Here is a 21061-nt window from a genome sequence, read left to right as displayed (position 1 = left end):
AGGAGGTTATTAAAGCCCTGCCCAACGGCAAATCTCCCGGTGCGGATGGGTTCCCTTACTTGTATTACAAATGTTCGGAGAGGTCCTCAACCCACACCTCCTGAAATTGTTTGCTTAATTTTTTCAGGGGGACCCCATCCCAGACACTATGCTCTACTCACACATTGTCGTAATCCCCAAATCGGGAAAAGACGGAACAGTATGCGCCCATCACTCTCCTCAACTCTGATTTGAAAATTTTTGCTAAAATACTGGCCAATCGCCTCAATGCTTGGCTTCCCCAGCTCATTCATCATGATCAAGTGGGTTTTGTCCCTTTCCGCCAAGCAGGAGACAACACTCGTCGGATGATTGACCTGATTGATGTAGCCGATAGACAGCACTCCTCCATGCTCCTCCTAAGTCTTGACGCCGAAAAGGCCTTTGATCGCCTTTTGTGGCCGTTCCTCTTTACCACCTTGCATCACCTGGGCTTCCGGGACGAGTTCATCACCGCTCTCCATGGACTATACTCCGCCCCGATGTCTGCAGTCCGGCTCCCCCACGCCACATCCTCCCCCTTCCCTGTGCGTAACGGCACACGCCAGGGATGTCCGCTGACCCCATTGATCTTCACTCTATGTATAGAGCCCCTTGCGGCTGCTATTCGAGCGCACCCGGACATCCATGGGGTCCGACTACACGACAGGGAATTTAAAATCGCCTTCTATGCGGATGATGTTCTCCTCACCATTACTCAACCGTTGATCTCCCTACCCTCCCTGCACAACCTCATTTCCTCCTTTGGCAAGCTGTCCGGTTATAAAATTAACACTTCCAAGACCGATGCCCTCCCCATTAATATCCCTAGTCCCCTCCAGGCCTCCCTTCAACAATCCTTTCCGTACACCTGGCAATCTTCTTCCCTCTCGTACCTTGGGGTTCAGCTTACTCCCTCATACTCTCTCCTCTTCCAGGCCAACTTCACTCCCTTAATCACTGAGGTTTCTTGGCTACTAAACTCATGGACACACCTTCCTATCTCACTCATAAGCCGCATTAACACAATAAAAATGGCAATCCTGCCCAAATTCCTCTATCTCTTTGAGACCCTCCCTGTTATGGTACCCTGCCCCACCCTCCGACGCATCCAGGCTCTTTTCCTCAGGTTTCTTTGGAAGGAGGGACGCCACAGAATCCCTCTCTCGGTCCTCACCTCGCCGCTTCATAGGGGCGGGCTGTCGCTACCTGATATATCTCGCTACTACCTGGCCGCACATCTGCGCACTATCGCTGCCTGGGCGTCCCTCCGCTCCTACAAGAAATTTGTGGAAATTGAAAAGCTCTGGATAGCCCCTATTCATCCCTGCGCCCTCCTTTGGGCACCACGACGTGTCCTGCCGGACTCTGCGCATCTGGCTACCATGGCCTTCCTTGTATCAATTTGGTCCCAATGCCGCTCTAAATATGACCTCTCTGCCCCTTCTTCCCCACTCGAACCTTTCCTCTTCATTCCCGACTTCCCAGTCAGTATCACCTCCTCCATGACCCAACCCTGGTCTACTGCAGGCCTGTTCAGGTTCTATGACCTAGTCAACCCGGTCACCCGGACATTCCCAGACTTCTCAGCACTACAGGAAAAATACGGTTTAACACAGCGCACCTATTTTTCCTACCTACAGGTCCACCTCTTCCGCTCCCGTTTAGGCTCGTTGACCTGCCCGCGCCCTAACCAATTTGAGCTCTGCTGTTTGAGAGGTGCATCCTCCAAAGGGCTGATATCAGACCTTTACCGTCTGCTCTTTCCAGCAGACCCCCCCCCCCCAGGCTTGGACATGGCTATATGCACAAACGGGAGTGGGACCTGGGGCTCACGATCACGCCATCCATGTGGCAGGTCGTGTGGCATAAAGCGGCCAACTCTTCCTTATGCACACAATACAGGGAAGCTCAGTACAAACTGCTCACACGATGGTACCACCCCCCCACCTCCTCCATAAATTTAACCCTGCTTTTCCCAACACATGCTAGCGATACCTGTCCGTCCCCGGGACACTACTCCATATATTCTGGGACTGCCCCCTGATCACTCCGTACTGGACGATGGCACGAAACACTATACGAGATACAGGTCCCGCTGACCCCCCTACACCTGCTCCTTAATGTCCCCCCGAGGTCTATCAGGGCTCGCACTGCCAGGATGCTCCTCCATATCCTCACAGCTGCAAAGTGCCTTATTTCTCTTCACTGGAAGAGTACCTCCCCCCCGTCCTCGCTGGATCTGCTGTCGAGGGTTAGAGATGTCCGCAGTATGGAATCCCTTACGGCCATCTTGAATAATACAGTAGACAAATTTAACAAGGTTTGGGCACCGTGGGACGCGTTCTGGGACAGACGTCTGAGATAACTCCCCCCCTCTGCCCCTTTCTCTCCCCCTTCCCTCTGATATTACTATTAACCCTTTTCCCACGCTGTTCCCTCTCTTTTCTTTCTCTTCTCTTCTTACCCTAGTCTTACCCGGAGTCGGGTCTGCCCTTACACTGCATTACCTGAGGGGCCTTGGTTGATCCCCATGCTCTACTATCAGTCGTTGGGTCAGTTTTGCCCCCCCCCCCCCCCCCGGCCCACCGGGTCATGCAATCTCTCAGTGTCTATCAACCCGGGCTTCTGCCCTTGACAGGCCCTTCTCCGGACAATCGCTTGGTTCTTGTTTGCAAATTGTTTTTGTTCTATTGCTTGACTAAAAATCTGCCTTCAGGAGACTGGACCTGGATTTTTGGTAAGTATAGCTTTGTTTACAGCATGATAGCAACAAAAAAATAATGTAAATTGCAAACTTGCTTTATATTACATCTACTGTTGATTTAGATTTTGAAAGTTATAACGACAGGTACACTTTAAGTGAGTCAGGACTCCTGCAGTGTGATTGCAGGGATCCTGATCACTTATACTGACATGTCCTTAAGTGTATATGGGAAAAGGAGCTAATGCGTAATATTAATCTGTAGAGAGGTGAAGAAGTGGTGACAGTATGGAAGAATATAGATATGGATGACATGACAAATAGACAAAGAAATGTAGTATGGATGAATGTACAGCGCGACCTGCCCGTCAGAGAAGGTTATAAGACCAGTTTCGATGTGATGAAACAAAAAAAAATAATTAAAACTTCTTGTTAACTTATACCATGTTTGTCCAAAAATAAGGCTGTGTCCTATATTCTTTTTTGCTCCCAAAGATGTGTTAGGTCTTATTTTTTATGAAGAATTCAGGAATTTTCAGGGTATGGCCAAATTAACACACTGTCTTTTTTAAATAAACAATGTTGCAGGATGCAACAACAGCCGTTGTTTATTAACAGTTTGAAATTACAATAGGGTGTATGGCTCAACTACCACAGTGTATACACTCTGTATACACTACGGTCGGTGTTCTCTACGGCTGCACAAAATAATTGACAGGTCTATTTTGTGCGGCCACTATTCAGTGAACAGCAGCCGTACAAAATAGCCTGTGCTCACAGTGTAAAGTAAGGCCCTCCCGGCCGTACTTTACATTGTGATCTATGGCTAATTGGAATGCGGGCACACCCAAATGTGCCTGCATTCCTTTATAAATAAAGTGGTGTTCATCCGGCTGATACTACAGTATCGGCTGGATGAACATGTGAGTCAGCCACCGTTGTTGCTACCTGCACTGCAAACAACAACTGTGTCAAATAACCTGACATAGATCCATAATGTGATTGACTGGTGCCATACACACTTATGCTGAAGTTCTAGGTGTGTTGCAAAGAAGGGTTCCGTGGAGCCTTAGTTACGAGTCTCAAAACACAGGAATAGCCAGATATCCCTCTCTCCAGAGAAGGAAGCCCGTTGCCAAGCGGTGCCTCCTAGTGGGGAGAGCACCAAACCACCCTGATACGTTTTCCCTCAGGTCCTCACTCTGTAGCGAGCTTTGGGACCTAAATAGGGAAACACCAGGGTGGCCCCTATAAGTCAAAGTCTAACTCTGTGGTGAGTATAACAACATTAGACAAGGGTTACCAAGGCTAGGCATCCATCCACAGACTGCAGTTTTGTGGTATTTACCCCTCGTCAGTGTGGAGTAGGATTCTGGCTACCGGGGGCAATGAAAAATAGACCAACAAAACACAACAATCACTGAACTCAGGGAGAACAGTGAAAAAAAATCCAATGGAGTACTCATTTACGAGTCTCCACTGATTGCCCCCTACAAAATTTGAATATGCAAAGAAGGGATCCATGGAGCCTCAGTTACGAGTCTCAAAACACGGGAATATCCAGATATCCCTCTCTCCAGAGAAGGAAGCCCGTTGCCAAGGGGTGCCTCCTAGTGGGGAGAGCACCAAACCACCCTGATACAGAGTCCCTCAGGTCCTCACTCTGTAGCGAGCTTTGGGACCTAAATAGGGAAACACCAGGGTGGCCCCTGTAAGTCAAAGTCTAACTCTGTGGCGAGTATAACGACATAAGACAAGGGTTAACAAGGCTAGGCATCCATCCACAGACTGCAGTTTCGGGGTATTTGCCCCTCGTCAGTGTGGAGTAGGATTCTGGCTACCGGGGGCAATGAAAAATAGACCAACAAAACACAACAATGACTGAACTCAGGGTGAACAGTGAAAAAAATCCAATGGAGTACTCATTTGCGAGTCTCCACTGATTGCCCCCTACAAAATTTGAATATGCAAAGAAGGGATCCATGGAGCCTCAGTTACGAGTCTCAAAACACAGGAATAGCCAGATATCCAGAAGCCCGTTGCCAAGGCGTGCCTCCTAGTGGGGAGAGCACCAAACCACCCTGATACGTAGTCCCTCAGGTCCTCACTCAGATTTTTTTCGCTGTTCTCCCTGAGTTCAGTGATTGTTGTGTTTTGTTGGTCTATTTTTCAGTGCCCCCGGCAGTCAGAATCCTACTCCACACTGACGAGGGGCAAATACCCCGAAACTGCAGTCTGTGGATGGATGCCTAGCCTTGGTAACCCTTGTCTTATGTTGTTATACTCGCCACAGAGTTAGACTTTGACTTACAGGGGCCACCCTGGTGTTTCCCTATTTAAGTCCCAAAGCTCGCTACAGAGTGAGGACCTGAGGGACTACGTATCAGGGTGGTTTGGTGCTCTCCCCACTAGGAGGCACCCCTTGGCAATGGGCTTCCTTCTCTGGAGAGAGGGATATCTGGCTATTTCCGTGTTTTGAGACTCGTAACTGAGGCTCCACGGACCCCTTCTTTGCATATTCAAATTTTGTAGGGGGCAATCAGTGGAGACTCGTAAATGAGTACTCCATTGGATTTTTTTTCGCTGTTCTCCCTGAGTTCAGTGATTGTTGTGTTTTGTTGTTCTAGGTGTGTTCCTTTTGGTGCAATAACTATAGCTGTTTAGTGTTTTACAGATACGTATGAGTGACTGTGTAGATAAAAAGAGTATCCCCCCTTTGCTGGGGGCTGCAGAGATCCTCCCAGCAGCATGCGAGGCTCCTGGATTGTGCAGGCCCATTACAGTGGACAGGCAGCAGGGATTGAATGCAGCAGCTTGTGTGAGATATGGTTTGGCCTATAAATGATGCAGGGGGCCCCTTAATTGGGAATCACACCCAGAAAGGTGTCACTACAGCCCAGGAACTGTGGTTAATATGGACCTGAACAACCTCCTGATGCCCAGATAGCAGTAATTTGCACAGGGCGCAAGAGATAATAAAACTGCCATCTAGAGCACTAGCAGGGGCACGGACTGAATACATAGTGGGACAGATTGTTATAATGTTTAATATTCCTTTTTCTTAGTTTACAAGCCAAAAATGTGGTGACTAGTTTCCTTTAACCCCCTACAAGACAGAGCCCCTTGATTCACGGATGTCCAGGTCAAATTAATGCAATGTTCCTCCCCGCCTTCTAAGCCATAATGCTTTTTTTCCCACCTACAGGGCTGGTTAGGGAGTCATTTTTTTGCACCAAGATCTCTGGTTTTTATTAATATCATATTGGTGTAAAAGAAAAATTTTAATCGTTTTATATAAATTTTTTTCTGAGAAATAATTTTTTACAAATCTGTAATCCTGGTGTTTCTTTTTTGTTTACACCGTTCTCCGTGCGGGAACAATAATGTTATATTTTAATAGATCAGACAACAATACGATCTACAATATTTTTTTTCAAATATTTTTACTTTTTAATGGGCAAGGGGGTATTTCAAACATTCAAAAACACTGAAAAATGCAACAGCTCATGGCAAGATACAAACCCGCTACAGACATGAAAATAGTTAAAAGCAGCCCCCCCCCCCTTCCGACTGCTAAAAAAAAATTCCCACAAAAATAATGAGGCTCTTGGTTACCATTTGCAAACAGCGTAAACCACCCCACCACATTACGGTGGCCTCATGCTCGGGGCAAACCCTACACTGTACTCTCGCCTCTCCATGGCATGTAATACGCCTATGCTCTAGGCATGCAAGATCCATCTTATACTTAAAAAGTAATTACACCACCTCGATGGGATGGGTGGGTGGAGTGCTTGACCAAGTAGAGGCAGCCACTCACCCCACCTGGAACATAAGAAAAAAGACACATTTGGTCAGCTCTCCTAGAACACCATTCATGCTAGGCAGGACATGTTGATATGGCTGAAATTGCAACCACACAAAAACACAGAAAAATGCAACAGCTCACCGCAATGGCAAGATACAGGCCCACTACAGACATGAAAATAGTTAAAAGCAGCCCCCCCAACTGCTAAAAAAAAATTCCCTTAAAAATAATGGGAGTCTTGGTTACCATTTGCAAACAGTGTAAATCACCCCACCACGATAAGGTGGCCTCATGCTCGGGGCAGACCCTACACTGTACTATGGCCTGAGAAATTTGACTTGGTAAATTTTGCCTTTGGAGCACTGGGGGCGTTCCTCAGCCCCCTAGTGCACTGTTCAGCGTGCCACTACCTTTCAATACTTATGCCTACTTATGCATATTCAACAATGCATAGGCAGGCCGGTGCATCAGTAGGCGCGACCTAAGGAGCTGGCTAATCGGTGCACTGGGGGGCCTTTAATGTAACTATGCTTAAAGGAGATGTCCCACAAAGCAAAAAGTGGTAAAAGCAAATGTGTACATAATTTCATTGAAGTGCATATGTGCGGTTTTGAAGCAACTATTTTTGTCCACCATAGCCAAAAATATTTAAACATTTTTCTGCTCACAAAAGGCAACTACTTGTATAGCAAAATGATAAAACAGCATTGTGATCATTTGGTAAGAACCAAGGGTATACAATTCCCTTAGAAATGTTTTTGTTTGTTTGATAGATTTCAAAGCTCTTTTAAAGAATGTTCTACAGTAAACAGATGATTATTCCAGTGTCTGGTGACTAATGGTTACATGGTGTACCTGACTGCACTAACATTTTGGCACCATCACAAGTTTATTCAGGGAAGGCAGTGCTGTTTTATAATCCAGCTAAAAACCTCTTGACGTGGATATTTGTGAGGTTAAACTTCAAGGGGAAACATGAATGTCATACTAGATTATATAGCTCTTTTTTTCATTGCAATTTACTCGTATCTGGAAGCACTTATCAAGTTGTTTATACCAGAAAAAAGGAAATCTGTCAGTGGAGAGATTGTCTTGATCACCGGATCTGGTCATGGTATTGGACGACTAACTGCCCTTGAATTTGCCAAATTGCAGAGTATTCTGGTTTTATGGGATGTCAACAAGGTAACAATATTTTATCAACTCTTCAAACACTCTTATTCATGCATTTATATGTACTATCTACATTTGTACATTCACTTACACTCCTTTTATCCTTGTTAGTTACAAGCACCTTTGTTTCATAGTTTACCATGTAATATGGGAGATAATGTTTTCAGGCTTATAGCACCAAGAGAGTTTACACTCAGACTAAGGGAACTTAAGGGGTTACGGGGGAGAGCAGAAAGTTAAGTATCTTCTTTATTGTTTGATTTACACTTGCAACGTTATAGAGAATGTTTATTTTTATCTGGATAACCCCTTTAACCAGGTGCGTAACTACTTCTGTAGCAGTCATAGCAGCTGCTACAGGGCCCGCCTCATCATGGGCCCAGTGGCTCATTCCTGCAATACACTCGGCTAGTGAAATGTCATCATTTGCAGCACCCAGTGACCAAGCAGATTTCCTGGGTTCTGCAAATATCCCTTTAACTGCAAGCTCTCCTGATGAGCACTTGCAGTCAAATGTTAAAGGTTATGACTACAATTGATGTGTTTGTAGTCAGTCGGGGGGCCCAATCAAAGGTTTGCTATGGAGCTCAACTATTTCTATTGACACCCCTGCCTTTAACTGAGCTTTTTAGAGATTATCATTAAATAAATTTTTATCCTTTAATATGTTTCTAATGATGTTGTAGTATAATTTACATGTGGCTGGAATGGCTGCTGGTTGAAAAGGTAGAATATCAACTGTTGTCAAGTGTTTTTTTTTAAGATTGATGACACAGCTATGCAAGTTGCATATGTAAGCTTTTAATGGCGTCAAAAATCTGCATGCATAGGCAGATAGATAATGGGAAAATATAACAAATGCTACCTGTCCTTTAGGCCATGGCTGTTTGCAAAGTTATAAAAGCAGGTTTTCATTCCAAGCGCAAGTGTAAAAGAGGGGTGTTGAGCTTCAATATGCAAGCTTCCTCCCTCCTCTACTCCTCCATGCACTCCATGATTGATCTACAGGGTTGGGCTTCCAGCACTCAGCCTTGTACATAATATGTGCATGACAGAGAGCATTGGAGGAGGGAGTAGGCAGGTATGCTGCAGCTTAGCACAGTCTCTAGGACACACTTGGAGGGAAAACATGATTTTATAACTTTGCAAGCAACCATCAGCCAAGGGATTGGTATAATTTGTTTTCTCTCCTTATGAACACACATCTGCAACTCTGACCAAGATAGAACCAAGAGATACCCTTAAAGGAGAAGTCCGGAGATAATTTTTATTAAAGTATTGTATTGCCCCCCAAAAGTTATACAAATCACCAATATAATATACACTTATTACAGGAAATGCTTATAAAGTGCTTTTTTCCCTGCACTTACTACTGCATCGAGGCTTCACTTCCTGGATAAAATGGTGATGTCACGACCCGACTCCTAGAGCTGTGCGGGCTGTGGCTGCCGGAGAGGATGATGGCAGGGGGACACTGAGGGACACAGGGCACTGGAAGGACACTGAGCATCCCTCTGCCATCATCCTCTCTAGCAGCCACAGCCCACACAGCTCTGGGAGTCGGGTTATGACATCACCTTGATGCAGTAGTAAGTGCAGGGAAAAAAGCACTTTATGTGCATTTCCCGTAATAAGTGTATATTGGTATTTTATAGAGATTGTCACGGCCGCGGCGGCGTCCCGTGTTCCGGGCCACCGCCGCAACCTCCTCCTGACCCATGCAACCGCCGGCGTCCTGGTGCGGGGACCCGGCGCTGCTGCTAGTTCGGCCCCTGGGGGCGCCTCACCTCTCCTCCGCTCCTGTCTCCGTCTGTGCCGGCCGGCGCGCGCGTCCCCGCCTCCTAGGGCGCGCGCGCGCCGGCTGTCTCAGTTTTAAAGGGCCAGTCCGCCCTTAATTGGTTAATTGCACCAATCACTCCCTATAAATCCCAGCATGCCCTGTCCCTCGTGTTGGAGCCTCTACATGCTTCCCATAGCGTTTGGCCCAGCCCCCTGTTGTTCCTGATTCCTGTCCGCTACTTGGTCCCTAGTCCTTGTTCCTGATACCTATCCGCTACCTGGCCCCTAGTCCTTGTTCCTGGTTCCTGCTCCCCTGTTACTCCATTGCTCCTGTGTTCAGCCTGTCACCTGCGGTCACGCCTACTGACCTCTGCCAGTACCATCTCCTGCCTACTGCTCCTGCCACGCCTCGCCTGCCGTCACCAGCAACCAAGCCAGGGGTAGCGACCTGGGGGTCGCCTGCCGCAGCAAGTCCATCCCGCCTTGCGGCGGGCTCTGGTGAAAACCAGTGGCCCCTTAGACTCCGCTCCCTGGTGAGGTTAGTGCCATCGCTGGTGACGGTCCAGTGGATCCACTACTCCAGGCGTTACAGTAGGCTCCAACCATGGATCCCGGCGAGGTGCCTGATATCCGTGACATAGCCCGAGTGGTCGCCCAACAGGCGCAACAAATCCAGCAACAGTCGCAGCAGATCCAGCAACTCACTGCCGCCTTACAGCAGCATACTACAGCCCAGCGCACACCACCTCCTGCTGCTTTTTCTACACTCCGACTGGCTCTCCCAAGCAAATACTCTGGTGACTCCAAGTTGTGCAGAGGATTCCTGACTCAGTGCACCATGCATATTGAACTTTTAAGTAGTCAGTTTCCCACCGAGCGCTCTAAAGTGGCTTTCATCATCAGCTTATTGGAAGGAAGAGCTCTGGCCTGGGCCACACCACTGTGGGACCGTGATGATCCTGTGGCTGCTAATCTCCGAATTTTCCTGGCCGAGTTCCGCTCTGTCTTTGAGGAACCTGCCCGTGCCTCTTCAGCTGAAACTGCTCTCCTCAACCTCTCTCAAGGGAGCTCCTCTGTTGGTGACTACGCCATCCAGTTCCGCACCCTTGCGGCAGAATTAGACTGGAATGAGGCCGCTCTTATAGCCACCTTCAAGAGGGGTCTGTCCAGTCGGGTGAGAGACGTGCTTTCCGCCCGAGACCTACCTACCTCCCTGAACGAACTCATCCTACTGGCCACCAGGGTCGATACTCGTTTTTCTGAGAGGGAGGAGGAGGTCTGGCATGAACGGCGACTAGGCCTGTCCCGTCGCCATCACCAGCTGGCGCCAGTCTTCCAGTATCCTGACGTTCCGGAGTCCCAGTCGACTCCTGAGATTCCTATGCAGGTGGAACGGGCTCACCTGACGCCTGATGAAAGACTTCGTCGTCTGGAGCTGAATCTCTGCCTCTACTGCGGTGGTTCGGATCACTTTCGGCTGAGATGTCCCCAACGTCCTCAAGCGTCCGGGAAACTCCAGCACCTAGGTCCGGTGGGAGAGGTCTCCCTGAGTGTGAATGCCACCTCTCCAAGTTTGTCTGTGCCAGTTTCCATCCAGACACCCTCAGGACAAACTCACCAAACTACTGCCTTTCTCGATTCTGGGTCAGCAGGCAGTTTTATTGCGGCTACATTGGTCCAGAGATGGCGGCTACCCGTGACCCCACTAGCCAGACCCCTGTCTATCTTCTCGGTCACGGGCGAGATTCTTACCGACCATGTGCACTACCAGACCGCACCTCTAGTCCTCCAGGTGGGCACTTCACATCTGGAAAAGATCTCCTTCTACGTCCTGCCCCATTCTTCTTCCACCATCCTCTTGGGACTCCCCTGGCTGCAATTACATGCCCCTAAACTGGACTGGAGAGCCGGGAAGATTCTCAGTTGGGGTCAGGACTGTTCCAACCAGTGTCGGAGGTCACCTCAGCCTAGGCATTCTGTGTTGTCACCCGAGCCCGCCAAGCCTTTGTCCGGCCTACCGGCAGAATACCAAGATTTGCCTGATGCCGCCTTCTGCAGGCAAGAAAGAGGGGGAGGCCAAAGGGGGGGGGGGGGGGTACTGTCACGGCCGCGGCGGCGTCCCGTGTTCCGGGCCACCGCCACGACCTCCTCCTGCCCCATGCAGCCGCCGGCGTCCTGGTGCGGGGACCCGGCGCTGCTGCTAGTTCGGCCCCTGGGGGCGCCTCACCTCTCCTCCGCTCCTGTCTCCGTCTGTGCCGGCCGGCGCGCGCGTCCCCGCCCCCTCGGGCGCGCGCGCGCCGGCTGTCTCAGATTTAAAGGGCCAGTCCGCCCTTAATTGGTTAATTGCACCAATCACTCCCTATAAATCCCAGCATGCCCTGTCCCTCGTGTTGGAGCCTCTACATGCTTCCCATAGCGTTTGGCCCAGCCCCCTGTTGTTCCTGATTCCTGTCCGCTACTTGGTCCCTAGTCCTTGTTCCTGATACCTATCCGCTACCTGGCCCCTAGTCCTTGTTCCTGGTTCCTGCTCCCCTGTTACTCCATTGCTCCTGTGTTCAGCCTGTCACCTGCGGTCACGCCTACTGACCTCTGCCAGTACCATCTCCTGCCTACTGCTCCTGCCACGCCTCGCCTGCCGTCACCAGCAACCAAGCCAGGGGTAGCGACCTGGGGGTCGCCTGCCGCAGCCAGTCCATCCCGCCTTGCGGCGGGCTCTGGTGAAAACCAGCGGCCCCTTAGACTCCGCTCCCTGGTGAGGTTAGTGCCATCGCTGGTGACGGTCCAGTGGATCCACTACTCCAGGCGTTACAGAGATGAGCGAACCTCGAGCATGCTCGAGTCGATCCGAACCCGAACTTTCGGCATTTGATTAGCGGTGGCTGCTGAACTTGGATAAAGCCCTAAGGCTAAGTGGAAAACATGGATATAGTCATTGGCTGTATCCATGTTTTCCAGACATCCTTAGGGCTGTATCCAAGTTCAGCAGCCCCCGCTAATCAAATGCCGAACGTTCGGGTTCGGATCAATGGAACCCGAACCCGATTCGCTCATCTCTAGTATTTTATATAACTTTTGAGGAGCAGTACAATACTTTAATAAAATTTTTTACCAGACTTCTCCTTTAAAGAAAAGCCTAAAAAATGCCAGTATTTTATTTAGTACTAGAAGATTCATATTGTCATGATCGCGCCTGAAAAGGCATCAGTGCCACCCTCTGCGCCAAAGACTGCGCTTTTGGCATTAATCCGTTCCTGGTTTTACTATGTTCTCTGCTTATGTCATCTGTGTTCCGGTCCATGTTTTCTTAGTTCTCCCTGAACTTTCCTTTCTGTGGTCTGTTAACTGATTGTTGTCTGCTGTGTTGTGATGGACAGGTCTCCTCACCTCCTGGCTTTCTGTGATTTCTTGTGTGTTTCTCCTGTTCCACCTATCAGCTTGGAGTCCGGGACTTCTGATCCCTTATACCTGTGCCTCTCCCTTCACTCAGGGCTCTTGATAGCACTGTTCAGCTTGTCTGTCAGCTAGATCCTGCCTTTCCTCAGATTGTCTGTATTCCTGGTTTCCTGATCCCTTGCTTATTACCTTCTTTGTCTTTTGGTTCAGTGTTCTCCTTTAGTCCTCAGTGTGCCTTGCTTGTCCTCAGTGTGCCTTGCCTTGTCCTCTAGTTACCTGGTTATTGTCTCTGGTTTCTGTTTCACCGTGTACCTTGTTTACTGTCTGTTATTGCGTATAGTTCCTTGTACCTTTTCCTTGTATCTCCGTTCCGTGTTTATTAGTGTTTCTGACCTGGATTTCGTGACCTCGACTTTGCTTGTGGATTCTGACTCTTTACTTCTGCTGCCCGTTTGTTGCCAACCTTGCCCGCCGACTATTCTTTATTGTGTTAGGTTGTCTTGTCTTGTTTTGTATTTGCGTAGGGAACGCCGCCCAGTTGCGGACTGTCGTTTAGGACCTGCACTGCAAGTAGGTAGGGACAGTGTGGGGGGTTGTCAGCCATAGGGCCCACTTGTCCAGTGTCTTTGTTCCCTGGGGCCCTGACACATACCATTATTGTCGTGTTATTCTAAAATAACAAAAGAAGAAAAAAAAGAACAAAGGAAGTAAAACCTTACAAAAAAAGCATTGTAGGTAGAGAGTTTCAGTTTGATGTTTTGGTGTTTTTTTTTTTTTCAAACACATTTTTATTAAGTTTTACAAATTTACAAAACATAAGGGTAAGTTGACGAAGGAAGCCTCACGTCTGGGTCCTTCTAGGCATATACAAGCGGTAACAGAGCAATTTAGCATACCAAAACACAATAACTCCCATCCCTCCCTCCCCCCCCCCCCCCCCGTCCCCCCTGCTCGAGGCCGAAGGCTCCCTAGCTCCATAACTATCAAGCTAAGCAAAGCTACCTAATCAGAAGGACGTAGTCTGCCCGAAGTACCAGCGATATCAGCCCTCATATACCACTTTGTATTGCGAAAAGGTCTAACCACCTTCTGCCTTCCCGCCACATCTAGGAAATTCTCTATAAATGTCTTCCATTTTCTAAAAAAGGGCTTAGCCCTCTTCTCTCTAGATGGCTCAGCCTCTAATTGTTCCATTAACAAATAATGTTTGACTTGCTGTACCACATGCTCGACCGTGGGCACAGGGGCGGATTAACTTTACCATAGGCCCCGGGCTGTTCACCAAGCCTGGGCCCCCCAACCCCACTGTAACTATGGCAGCACTAGCCTGGCGTTCATAGTACAGGACAGATAATGTCATGATGTCCTGATATGTGCAAAATTGCCATAAAAAAAACCTGTGATTTTTGAAAATCATGGCGGAAGTGTAGCCAGGAGACAGTACACCACTGAAAGTATAAGTCTTTTTGGGTGGTCATGGGCCTCCCAGGAGCTCAGGGCCCAGGGCTGCCGCCCGAAACGCCCCTTTTATAATCCACTACTGCGTGGGAATATCTGGGATGAGCCACCGAGACAGGGAACAGCGTTTTGCTACTAGTAAAAAGGTGTGATCAATAGAGGTACCTTGCCCTCTCCGGGTGGAATATGCAGAATCATAAGATGAGGGTCTATTGGAACTGTGCAATTCAGTTTATCCTGGAGAGAGACCACCTCGCCCCAAAAAGTGCGTACCAGGGGGCATGTGAAGAGCCGATGGTATAAATCTGTTCTATCTTCCCCACAATTTGGGCAAACGATAATACGGTCCGGATGCTCAGGGGTTCTAGGGAACGTAAACCCGTATGTGGCATGATGCAAAATACGGAATTGCGATTCCCTCCATTGTTCGCAAATGATGGCCCTTCGCACTGTGGCCCACCCCTTGAGAATCAGAGCGTTTAAATTAAGTAAGGGTAGTTTGTCTCCCCAGTATTTAAACAAGGAGGGTTCTATCCCCTTCAGTGCGGCTTGACGTAATGTGGTATGCAAGTAGGCCACAGAGTGAGTCGACATAGAAGTCCGTATATATACTGATATAGGATTGGATGTCAACTCACTCTGCAGGTCTCGCAGTCTAGAGGATAGGAACCCATGTATCGGTCGATAAACTAAAAAGTGGTTCGGGGGGGAGAGAAAAAGCCTCTTGTGTTTCCACAAATGACAGATACCTGTGTTCCGAGGTTTTCATGAAGTCATAAGCCGTTTTTACTCACCTCAATTTCCAAATCCGGAACATTGGGTTAAGTTGTCCCTGGGTAAATTCCAGATGTCGCCATAAGTCCATATGCAAACTCATCAAAATAGGGAGGCCCAGGAGCTTCCGACTTTGTTGCCAAGCTTTAACTGTATCCTGGAGGAGTTGGCTCTGTTTGACTATTGGGGGTAGGGCGGCATATCTTGTGTGTAATAGGCCATTGAGTGACCAAGGGGCCGCCAGTTGAGACTCCAACTCGTAGTTAGAGTATGAACTAGTGCCCTTCACCCAGTCTATCCCGTGGCGGAGTAGACAGGCCAAGTTGTAAAGGTGGACATCGGGGCAGCTGAGGCCTCCTTTGTCCTTAGGGAGGGACAGCTTTTTCTGGGAAATACGAGGCCGTTTCGAAGCCCAAATAAAAGTGCTAAATGTTTTCATAAGCAGCTTGACATCAGTATGTTTAAGAAGTAATGGGACTGTCTGTAACGGGTAGAGAAGTTTGGCAAAGCCCATCATTTTCAGTAGAGAAACACGCGCTAGTAAAGAAAGAGGCAATTTAGACCATCTCTGGAGATCTCCCTGAATTTTCCTAATAGGGGGGAAGTTCATAGTGTAAAGAGAACTCGGATCTCTACCCACCTTAATTCCCAAGTAAGTAATTAGTGTTGAGGCCCATTTTACTGAAAGATGGAAGTCAGGTGGGGGGTGGCGTCCTTGGGGACAAGGCTAATAATTCACTTTTGTCAACATTGACTTTAAAGCCTGAGTGACTACGAAATTGTTCTAGATACTGTAATACAGTTGGCAGATCTTTCCTATAGTCATTTAAGAATATTAATAGGTCATCTGCGAAGAGCTACCCGCTGTTCCCTTCTATCCAACCTCAATTCCTCCCACATCAGGCGCAGATTGTAGTCTGCGGGATAATGGCTCTATAGCCAAGTTAAAGAGCAGAGGGGACAGCGGGCAGCCCTGGCGCGTCCCTCTAAAGAGAGGGAAAGAAGGGGAGAGAAACCCCGGGATATGTATCCTCGCCAAAGGGGCAGAGTACAGACTTTGTATATAAGTAAGGAAAGATCCAGTAAAACCCATCTTTCCCATTACCTCCATCATCCATCCCCAGCTCACACTATCGAAAGTGTCTATGGATAAGAAAGCTGGGAATGGATAACTTTGAGGCCTGGATCTGACTTCATCTAGTACTGCCAATACTTTTCTAATATTCATGACTGCTGCTCGCCTTTTTATAAACCCCACCTGGGCTGGTGAGATAAGGCCTTGTTACCATGCCTAAAAAGAAGGGCATCAAAATAAGATCTGTCAAGCGCCTCCTTCCTTTCCATCCATTGTTCATAATCCGTACATGTTTGTTGCCACTCTTTCCTAGCCTGGTCAGATGGGGCTGTCAAAAAACCTGTATACGCACGCCTAAGGGCGAAGCTAAATTTGTCTATGTTAGCAGAGATCTTCTTTTGAAGGGAGTATTTATACGCCATAATTCGACCTCGCAGGCCAGATTTGGCAGCGTCCCAGAACAATTGTGGCTGGTCAGCGTGGGCCGAATTATGGGTAGAGTACTCCAGCCACCATCCCTTTAAGAGGGTTTTAAACTCATCATCCTTGGCTAACCCTATAGGAAACCTCCAGAGAAAGTCCCGCCCCCTAGGAATAGTCGTTGCAAAGGTACATAGTAATGGAGCATGGTCTGAGATTATCAAGTCCTCTATCGTGTGAGATATCAATTTAGGGAAAAAGGTGGATGAGGAAAGTACATAATCAATTCTGGACCAAGAATCATGGTAGGCGGAATAAAAAGTATACTCCTGTGAGTCCGGGTGTAGGTGTCTCCACGTATCAGACAGTTCCACAATCTGGGTCATTACTTCTAACGGTGAGGGTCGATGGGGTGATGAGGGTGGGCCTGACAGTTTACGAGACCTATCTTCCATTACCGACATTACTTCATTGAAATCCCCTGCCACAAATTTATTGGGGGCAGGGTCCGCCAGGAGTTTGGAGGAAAGCCTAGTAAAGAAAGCAGTGTTATTCCCGTTAGGGCCGTAAATATTGTATATCTTTACATCTTCATGAGGCTGGGTTCACACTACGTATATTTCAGTCAGTATATGTATATTTCAGTCAGTATATATCAGTCAGTATTGCAACCAAAACCAGGAGTGGATTAAAAACACAGAAAGGATCTGTTCACACAATGTTGAAATTGAGTGGATGGCCGCCATATAATGGCAAATATTTGCTGTTATTTTAAAACAACGGCTGTTGTATTGAAATAATGGCCGTTATTTACTGTTATATGGCGGCCATCCACTCAATTTCACCATTGTGTGAACAGATCCTTTCTGTGTTTTTAATCCACTCCTGGTTTTGGTTGCAATACTGACTGAAATATACTGACTGAAATATACATAGTGTGAACATGGCCTCAACTGTAATTTCACATGTAGGGAACATAACCGACCCTCATCATCATGTTCAGAACCCAGTATTTCACCCCTGAAAGCTCTACTTATCAAGATCACTACCCCTCCCTTGCGTTCCACTGCAGGAGATCCATATACCTCCTTTACCCAGAATTTTTTCAGGCGGCAGAAATCTTCCTCCTCCAGATGACTCTCCTGCAGTAGAACTATGTCTGGTTTCAGTTTTTTTTAGACGTCTGAGGATCATGACCCTCTTTTGAGGGGACCGTAGCCGCTTTATATTCCATGAGATCAGGCGTAACATTGTCTCTGGTCAATAAGGATGTGAAATCTGCTGGAACTATGTGAAAACCTACCATCCGCGAGCATCCCGAACCCCCCATCCCCTCCCCAGCCCAACTTCTAACATAAACAACTTGACAGGCTGCTCCGATGGCTGTGCCACAAGTACCGCGGATGGAGAGCAACGTCTGCTAACTTCACTTCTTTCCATGCCGTGAGGCATCGACTTACACATGTTACCTCTACCAAACCTGCCGCCGCCACCCACCACTACCGGCAGCCGGCACAGAGGAAAGAGCATAGCAGATAACAACTATAGTTACAATATAACAACTCAGTGTAGTAAAAGAAAAAAGAAAAAAAAAAACAATTAACTAGGGAACCAGGTGGGCAATGTCCCAGGACATAGATCATGTAATTCCTTCACAGGGGGGACCACAGGGAATCATGGTGGCAGGGAGGACCTCCTGCGTCGCTGCTCTTTAGGAGGATTAAACCACTCTGAGCCTCCTGGGGAAGTGGGGTCATCAGCGTCTATACGACGTCCTGGAGAAAGTGACGTGCGACAACTGGGGCGCCTCCTTTCTTCGGCTAGCAAAGGATCATCATAAAGTTGTAGGTCCTCCCTGGCTTTATCCAGGGATCGGTATGTGGAGTAGGAGCCGTCTTGGTGAAAAACACGAAGTATTGCAGGGTAAAGCAGGGCAAACTTAATCTTCTTCCGATATAAAGCAGAGCAGACAGGAGAGAACATTTTACGCTGTCTAGTGGTTTCAGCAGAATAATCCGCAAATATGAGTAGCTTGGTGTTCTCATATACTATAGCTTCACGCTGACGGCGGAATGCTTGTAGGATTTCAACTTTATCAGAGTAGTCCAGGTATTTGACAATAACCTGACGAGGATGGGACCGCTGCTGGAGAGTCGGGTGAGAGACCCCCCGGTCCACACTTCTCCTGTCCGGTCCAAGTCTATGTGCCCGCTCTACTTTGCAATCATGGGAGAGGCCCAGGAGGGAAGGTAAGGTGGACTCGCATAGCGAGAGAAGATCTTGCTGGGCCACCGTTTCCGGGACCCCTATAACCCGAAGGTTGTTCCGCCTTGTGCGGTCCTCAAGATCTTGTAGTTTGTACCAAAGTTTGCGGTTTTCTGCTATCAGATCTCTAGAAGTGGGAACCAGAGAGTCCATGCCTTCTTCTAGCTGCTGAATTTGAGTCTCCGCCTCTTCCAGGCAGTCGCCATGTTGCGTGACCTCTGCCTGTAGATGCTTCAGGGCGACATTAACAGTAGCCGTGAGTGTGGACTGGATCGTGGAGGAGAGGCGTTTAGCCACCGCAGCGGCCAGGCGGTCATAATCTATGTTTAGAGGATCCTCTCCGTCCGACACATCGCTGCCCGATCTGGCTGGTGAACTGCCTCTGCACTCTGCCGCTGGCGGGCCTTTTCCTTCACTGGTCTCCCCGGCGCATTGCCGCGTTTCCTGGGACCCATCGCCTGCACAAAGTGGTCCATACAGCTTAACTGAGTTGTGCTGGTAAAAGTTCACCAAGCTGTGGGCTGTTGTGCGGGTATGAGGCGGCTTAACCAGCGCGGCAGGCATGGAGATGAGTCTCCGAGCGTCCTCACCACATGGCGCCGGAACCGGAAGTGATGTTTTGGTGTTTGGTCTGTGGTGTGAACCCTGCGTTACAAACTTAAAGGGTTAATATATTTGTTGTTGTTTTTTTTAGCGGAATCTTCTCAGTATGTTATATTCCATGTTCACAAACAGTAGTATTCTTTGTAAAATGATTGTGTTCCCAGCCATAATCCCTAATCCATTCTTTTCTTCTCATTTTACACTTTACGCTTGGTTAAAAATGACACGGCTATTACTCTGGATTGCTAAACCGTGATATTTGAGATATTTTTCTGTAATCAAATGTGAGGTGTGCAAAGCAAATAAAATAAAGCCATTGATTTAGGATAGACGAAAGGGCATCTAGGGATTGTACTTGTTTGTTTTCAGAATGTCAAATATGACTGTAACCACTTCATGACCAAAGGTCATTGATGCACAGATGTCCAGATCACACTGAAGCACTGTTCCTCTGCGCCTTCTAAGAGCCATAACTCTTTTATTTTTCCACCTACAGGACTGGTTGGGGGCTTATTTTTTGAGCCATGTTATAATTTTTGGTATTGTACAGTGCAGATGGGAATTTGTAATTGCTTTTTAGTAGTTTTTTTTTTTTTAGATATATAATGTAATTAAAAAAAGTGCAATCCTAATATTTTTTTCTTTATTTTCTTTTAGGCTTCTTGACATGCTGTAACAAACAATCTCATAGTTTTGGCAATTCAAGACACTGCAATACCAAAAGTTTTTATTTTTATTTTTTTATTTATTTTTTTGTTTACACTTTTTAAGTATCCCTAAGGGAATTGTATAAGCAATTGTTAGATTGCTTATACCGATTGATGCTGTTGCATAGCAGTGATCAGTGAGTTTGGACAGCATAGACATTGGTAAGCTACAGTGAGTACGATATAGTTCAGGGTTTTATATCATATTGGGTGGGGGATCATAATGTTTTATATCTAATAAACTGGGGGCATTGTATATTACATCTCATTAAGGGGCCCCACAGTGCATTAAAAAGCAAGGGAAACTGTCAGCACCCAGGCCTACCCGAGGTGCTGACAGTGTGCTGTAGTAGATTATGCACAAACTGTGATATGACTGCATTTTGATGGTTAGAACTGACAGTGCTGTTATTTTGGTAGGGTAGTGCTCTGCCATTCAGCAGTTGGAAGGAGGGAAGCATTCACGCTATTCGACTATAGATTTCTTGATACACAGTTTAGAAAACTAAATGTATGTGTATTGGCCTAAAATGATCTGGTTGTGAGTAAAATTTACATTCCATCTACTTTTCATCCACAGCAAGGGCCAAAGAAACTCACACAGGATTCTAAGTCTTCCAAGCTGTCATCACCAAACCCTACAAAGCGTACATTCACACTATTTATTTAGCTTATCGTTTCCAGAGTGATTTATTACTTTCTCCAGTAATATGAGCACTGGCATGGTTTACTTTTCATTATCCCTGCACTATTACACCTAGGAATATCTAGACAAGCATTGCAAAAAAAGACGGTTGAAACAAATAAATAACGTTTGTCAGAATTTTTCATGTGTTTAACCCCTGACAAGCATATTAAACTGATAATACATTTCAACCTATATT

The 21061-nt window shown here is 47.4% G+C and overlaps 1 protein-coding gene across 1 annotated transcript in view; it reads left to right on the top strand.

Annotated features, from left to right (window-relative positions):
• The first annotated feature begins 7410 nt into the window (after nucleotides 1-7410).
• LOC138797644 (17-beta-hydroxysteroid dehydrogenase 13-like) overlaps nucleotides 7411-21061 on the top strand; it is a 46705-nt gene continuing 33054 nt past the window's right edge. The window contains exon 1 of the mRNA XM_069978063.1: nucleotides 7411-7715. Coding sequence (XP_069834164.1) covers nucleotides 7506-7715 — 210 coding nt within the window. The 5' untranslated portion in view covers nucleotides 7411-7505. The remainder of the gene's footprint in view (nucleotides 7716-21061) is intronic.

This window comes from Dendropsophus ebraccatus, chromosome 7 (assembly GCF_027789765.1).
Source record: "Dendropsophus ebraccatus isolate aDenEbr1 chromosome 7, aDenEbr1.pat, whole genome shotgun sequence".
NCBI classification, from domain to species: Eukaryota; Metazoa; Chordata; class Amphibia; order Anura; family Hylidae; genus Dendropsophus; species Dendropsophus ebraccatus.
The sequence above is the reverse complement of the archived record's forward strand: the minus strand, read 5'-3'. Positions and strand labels throughout refer to the sequence as shown.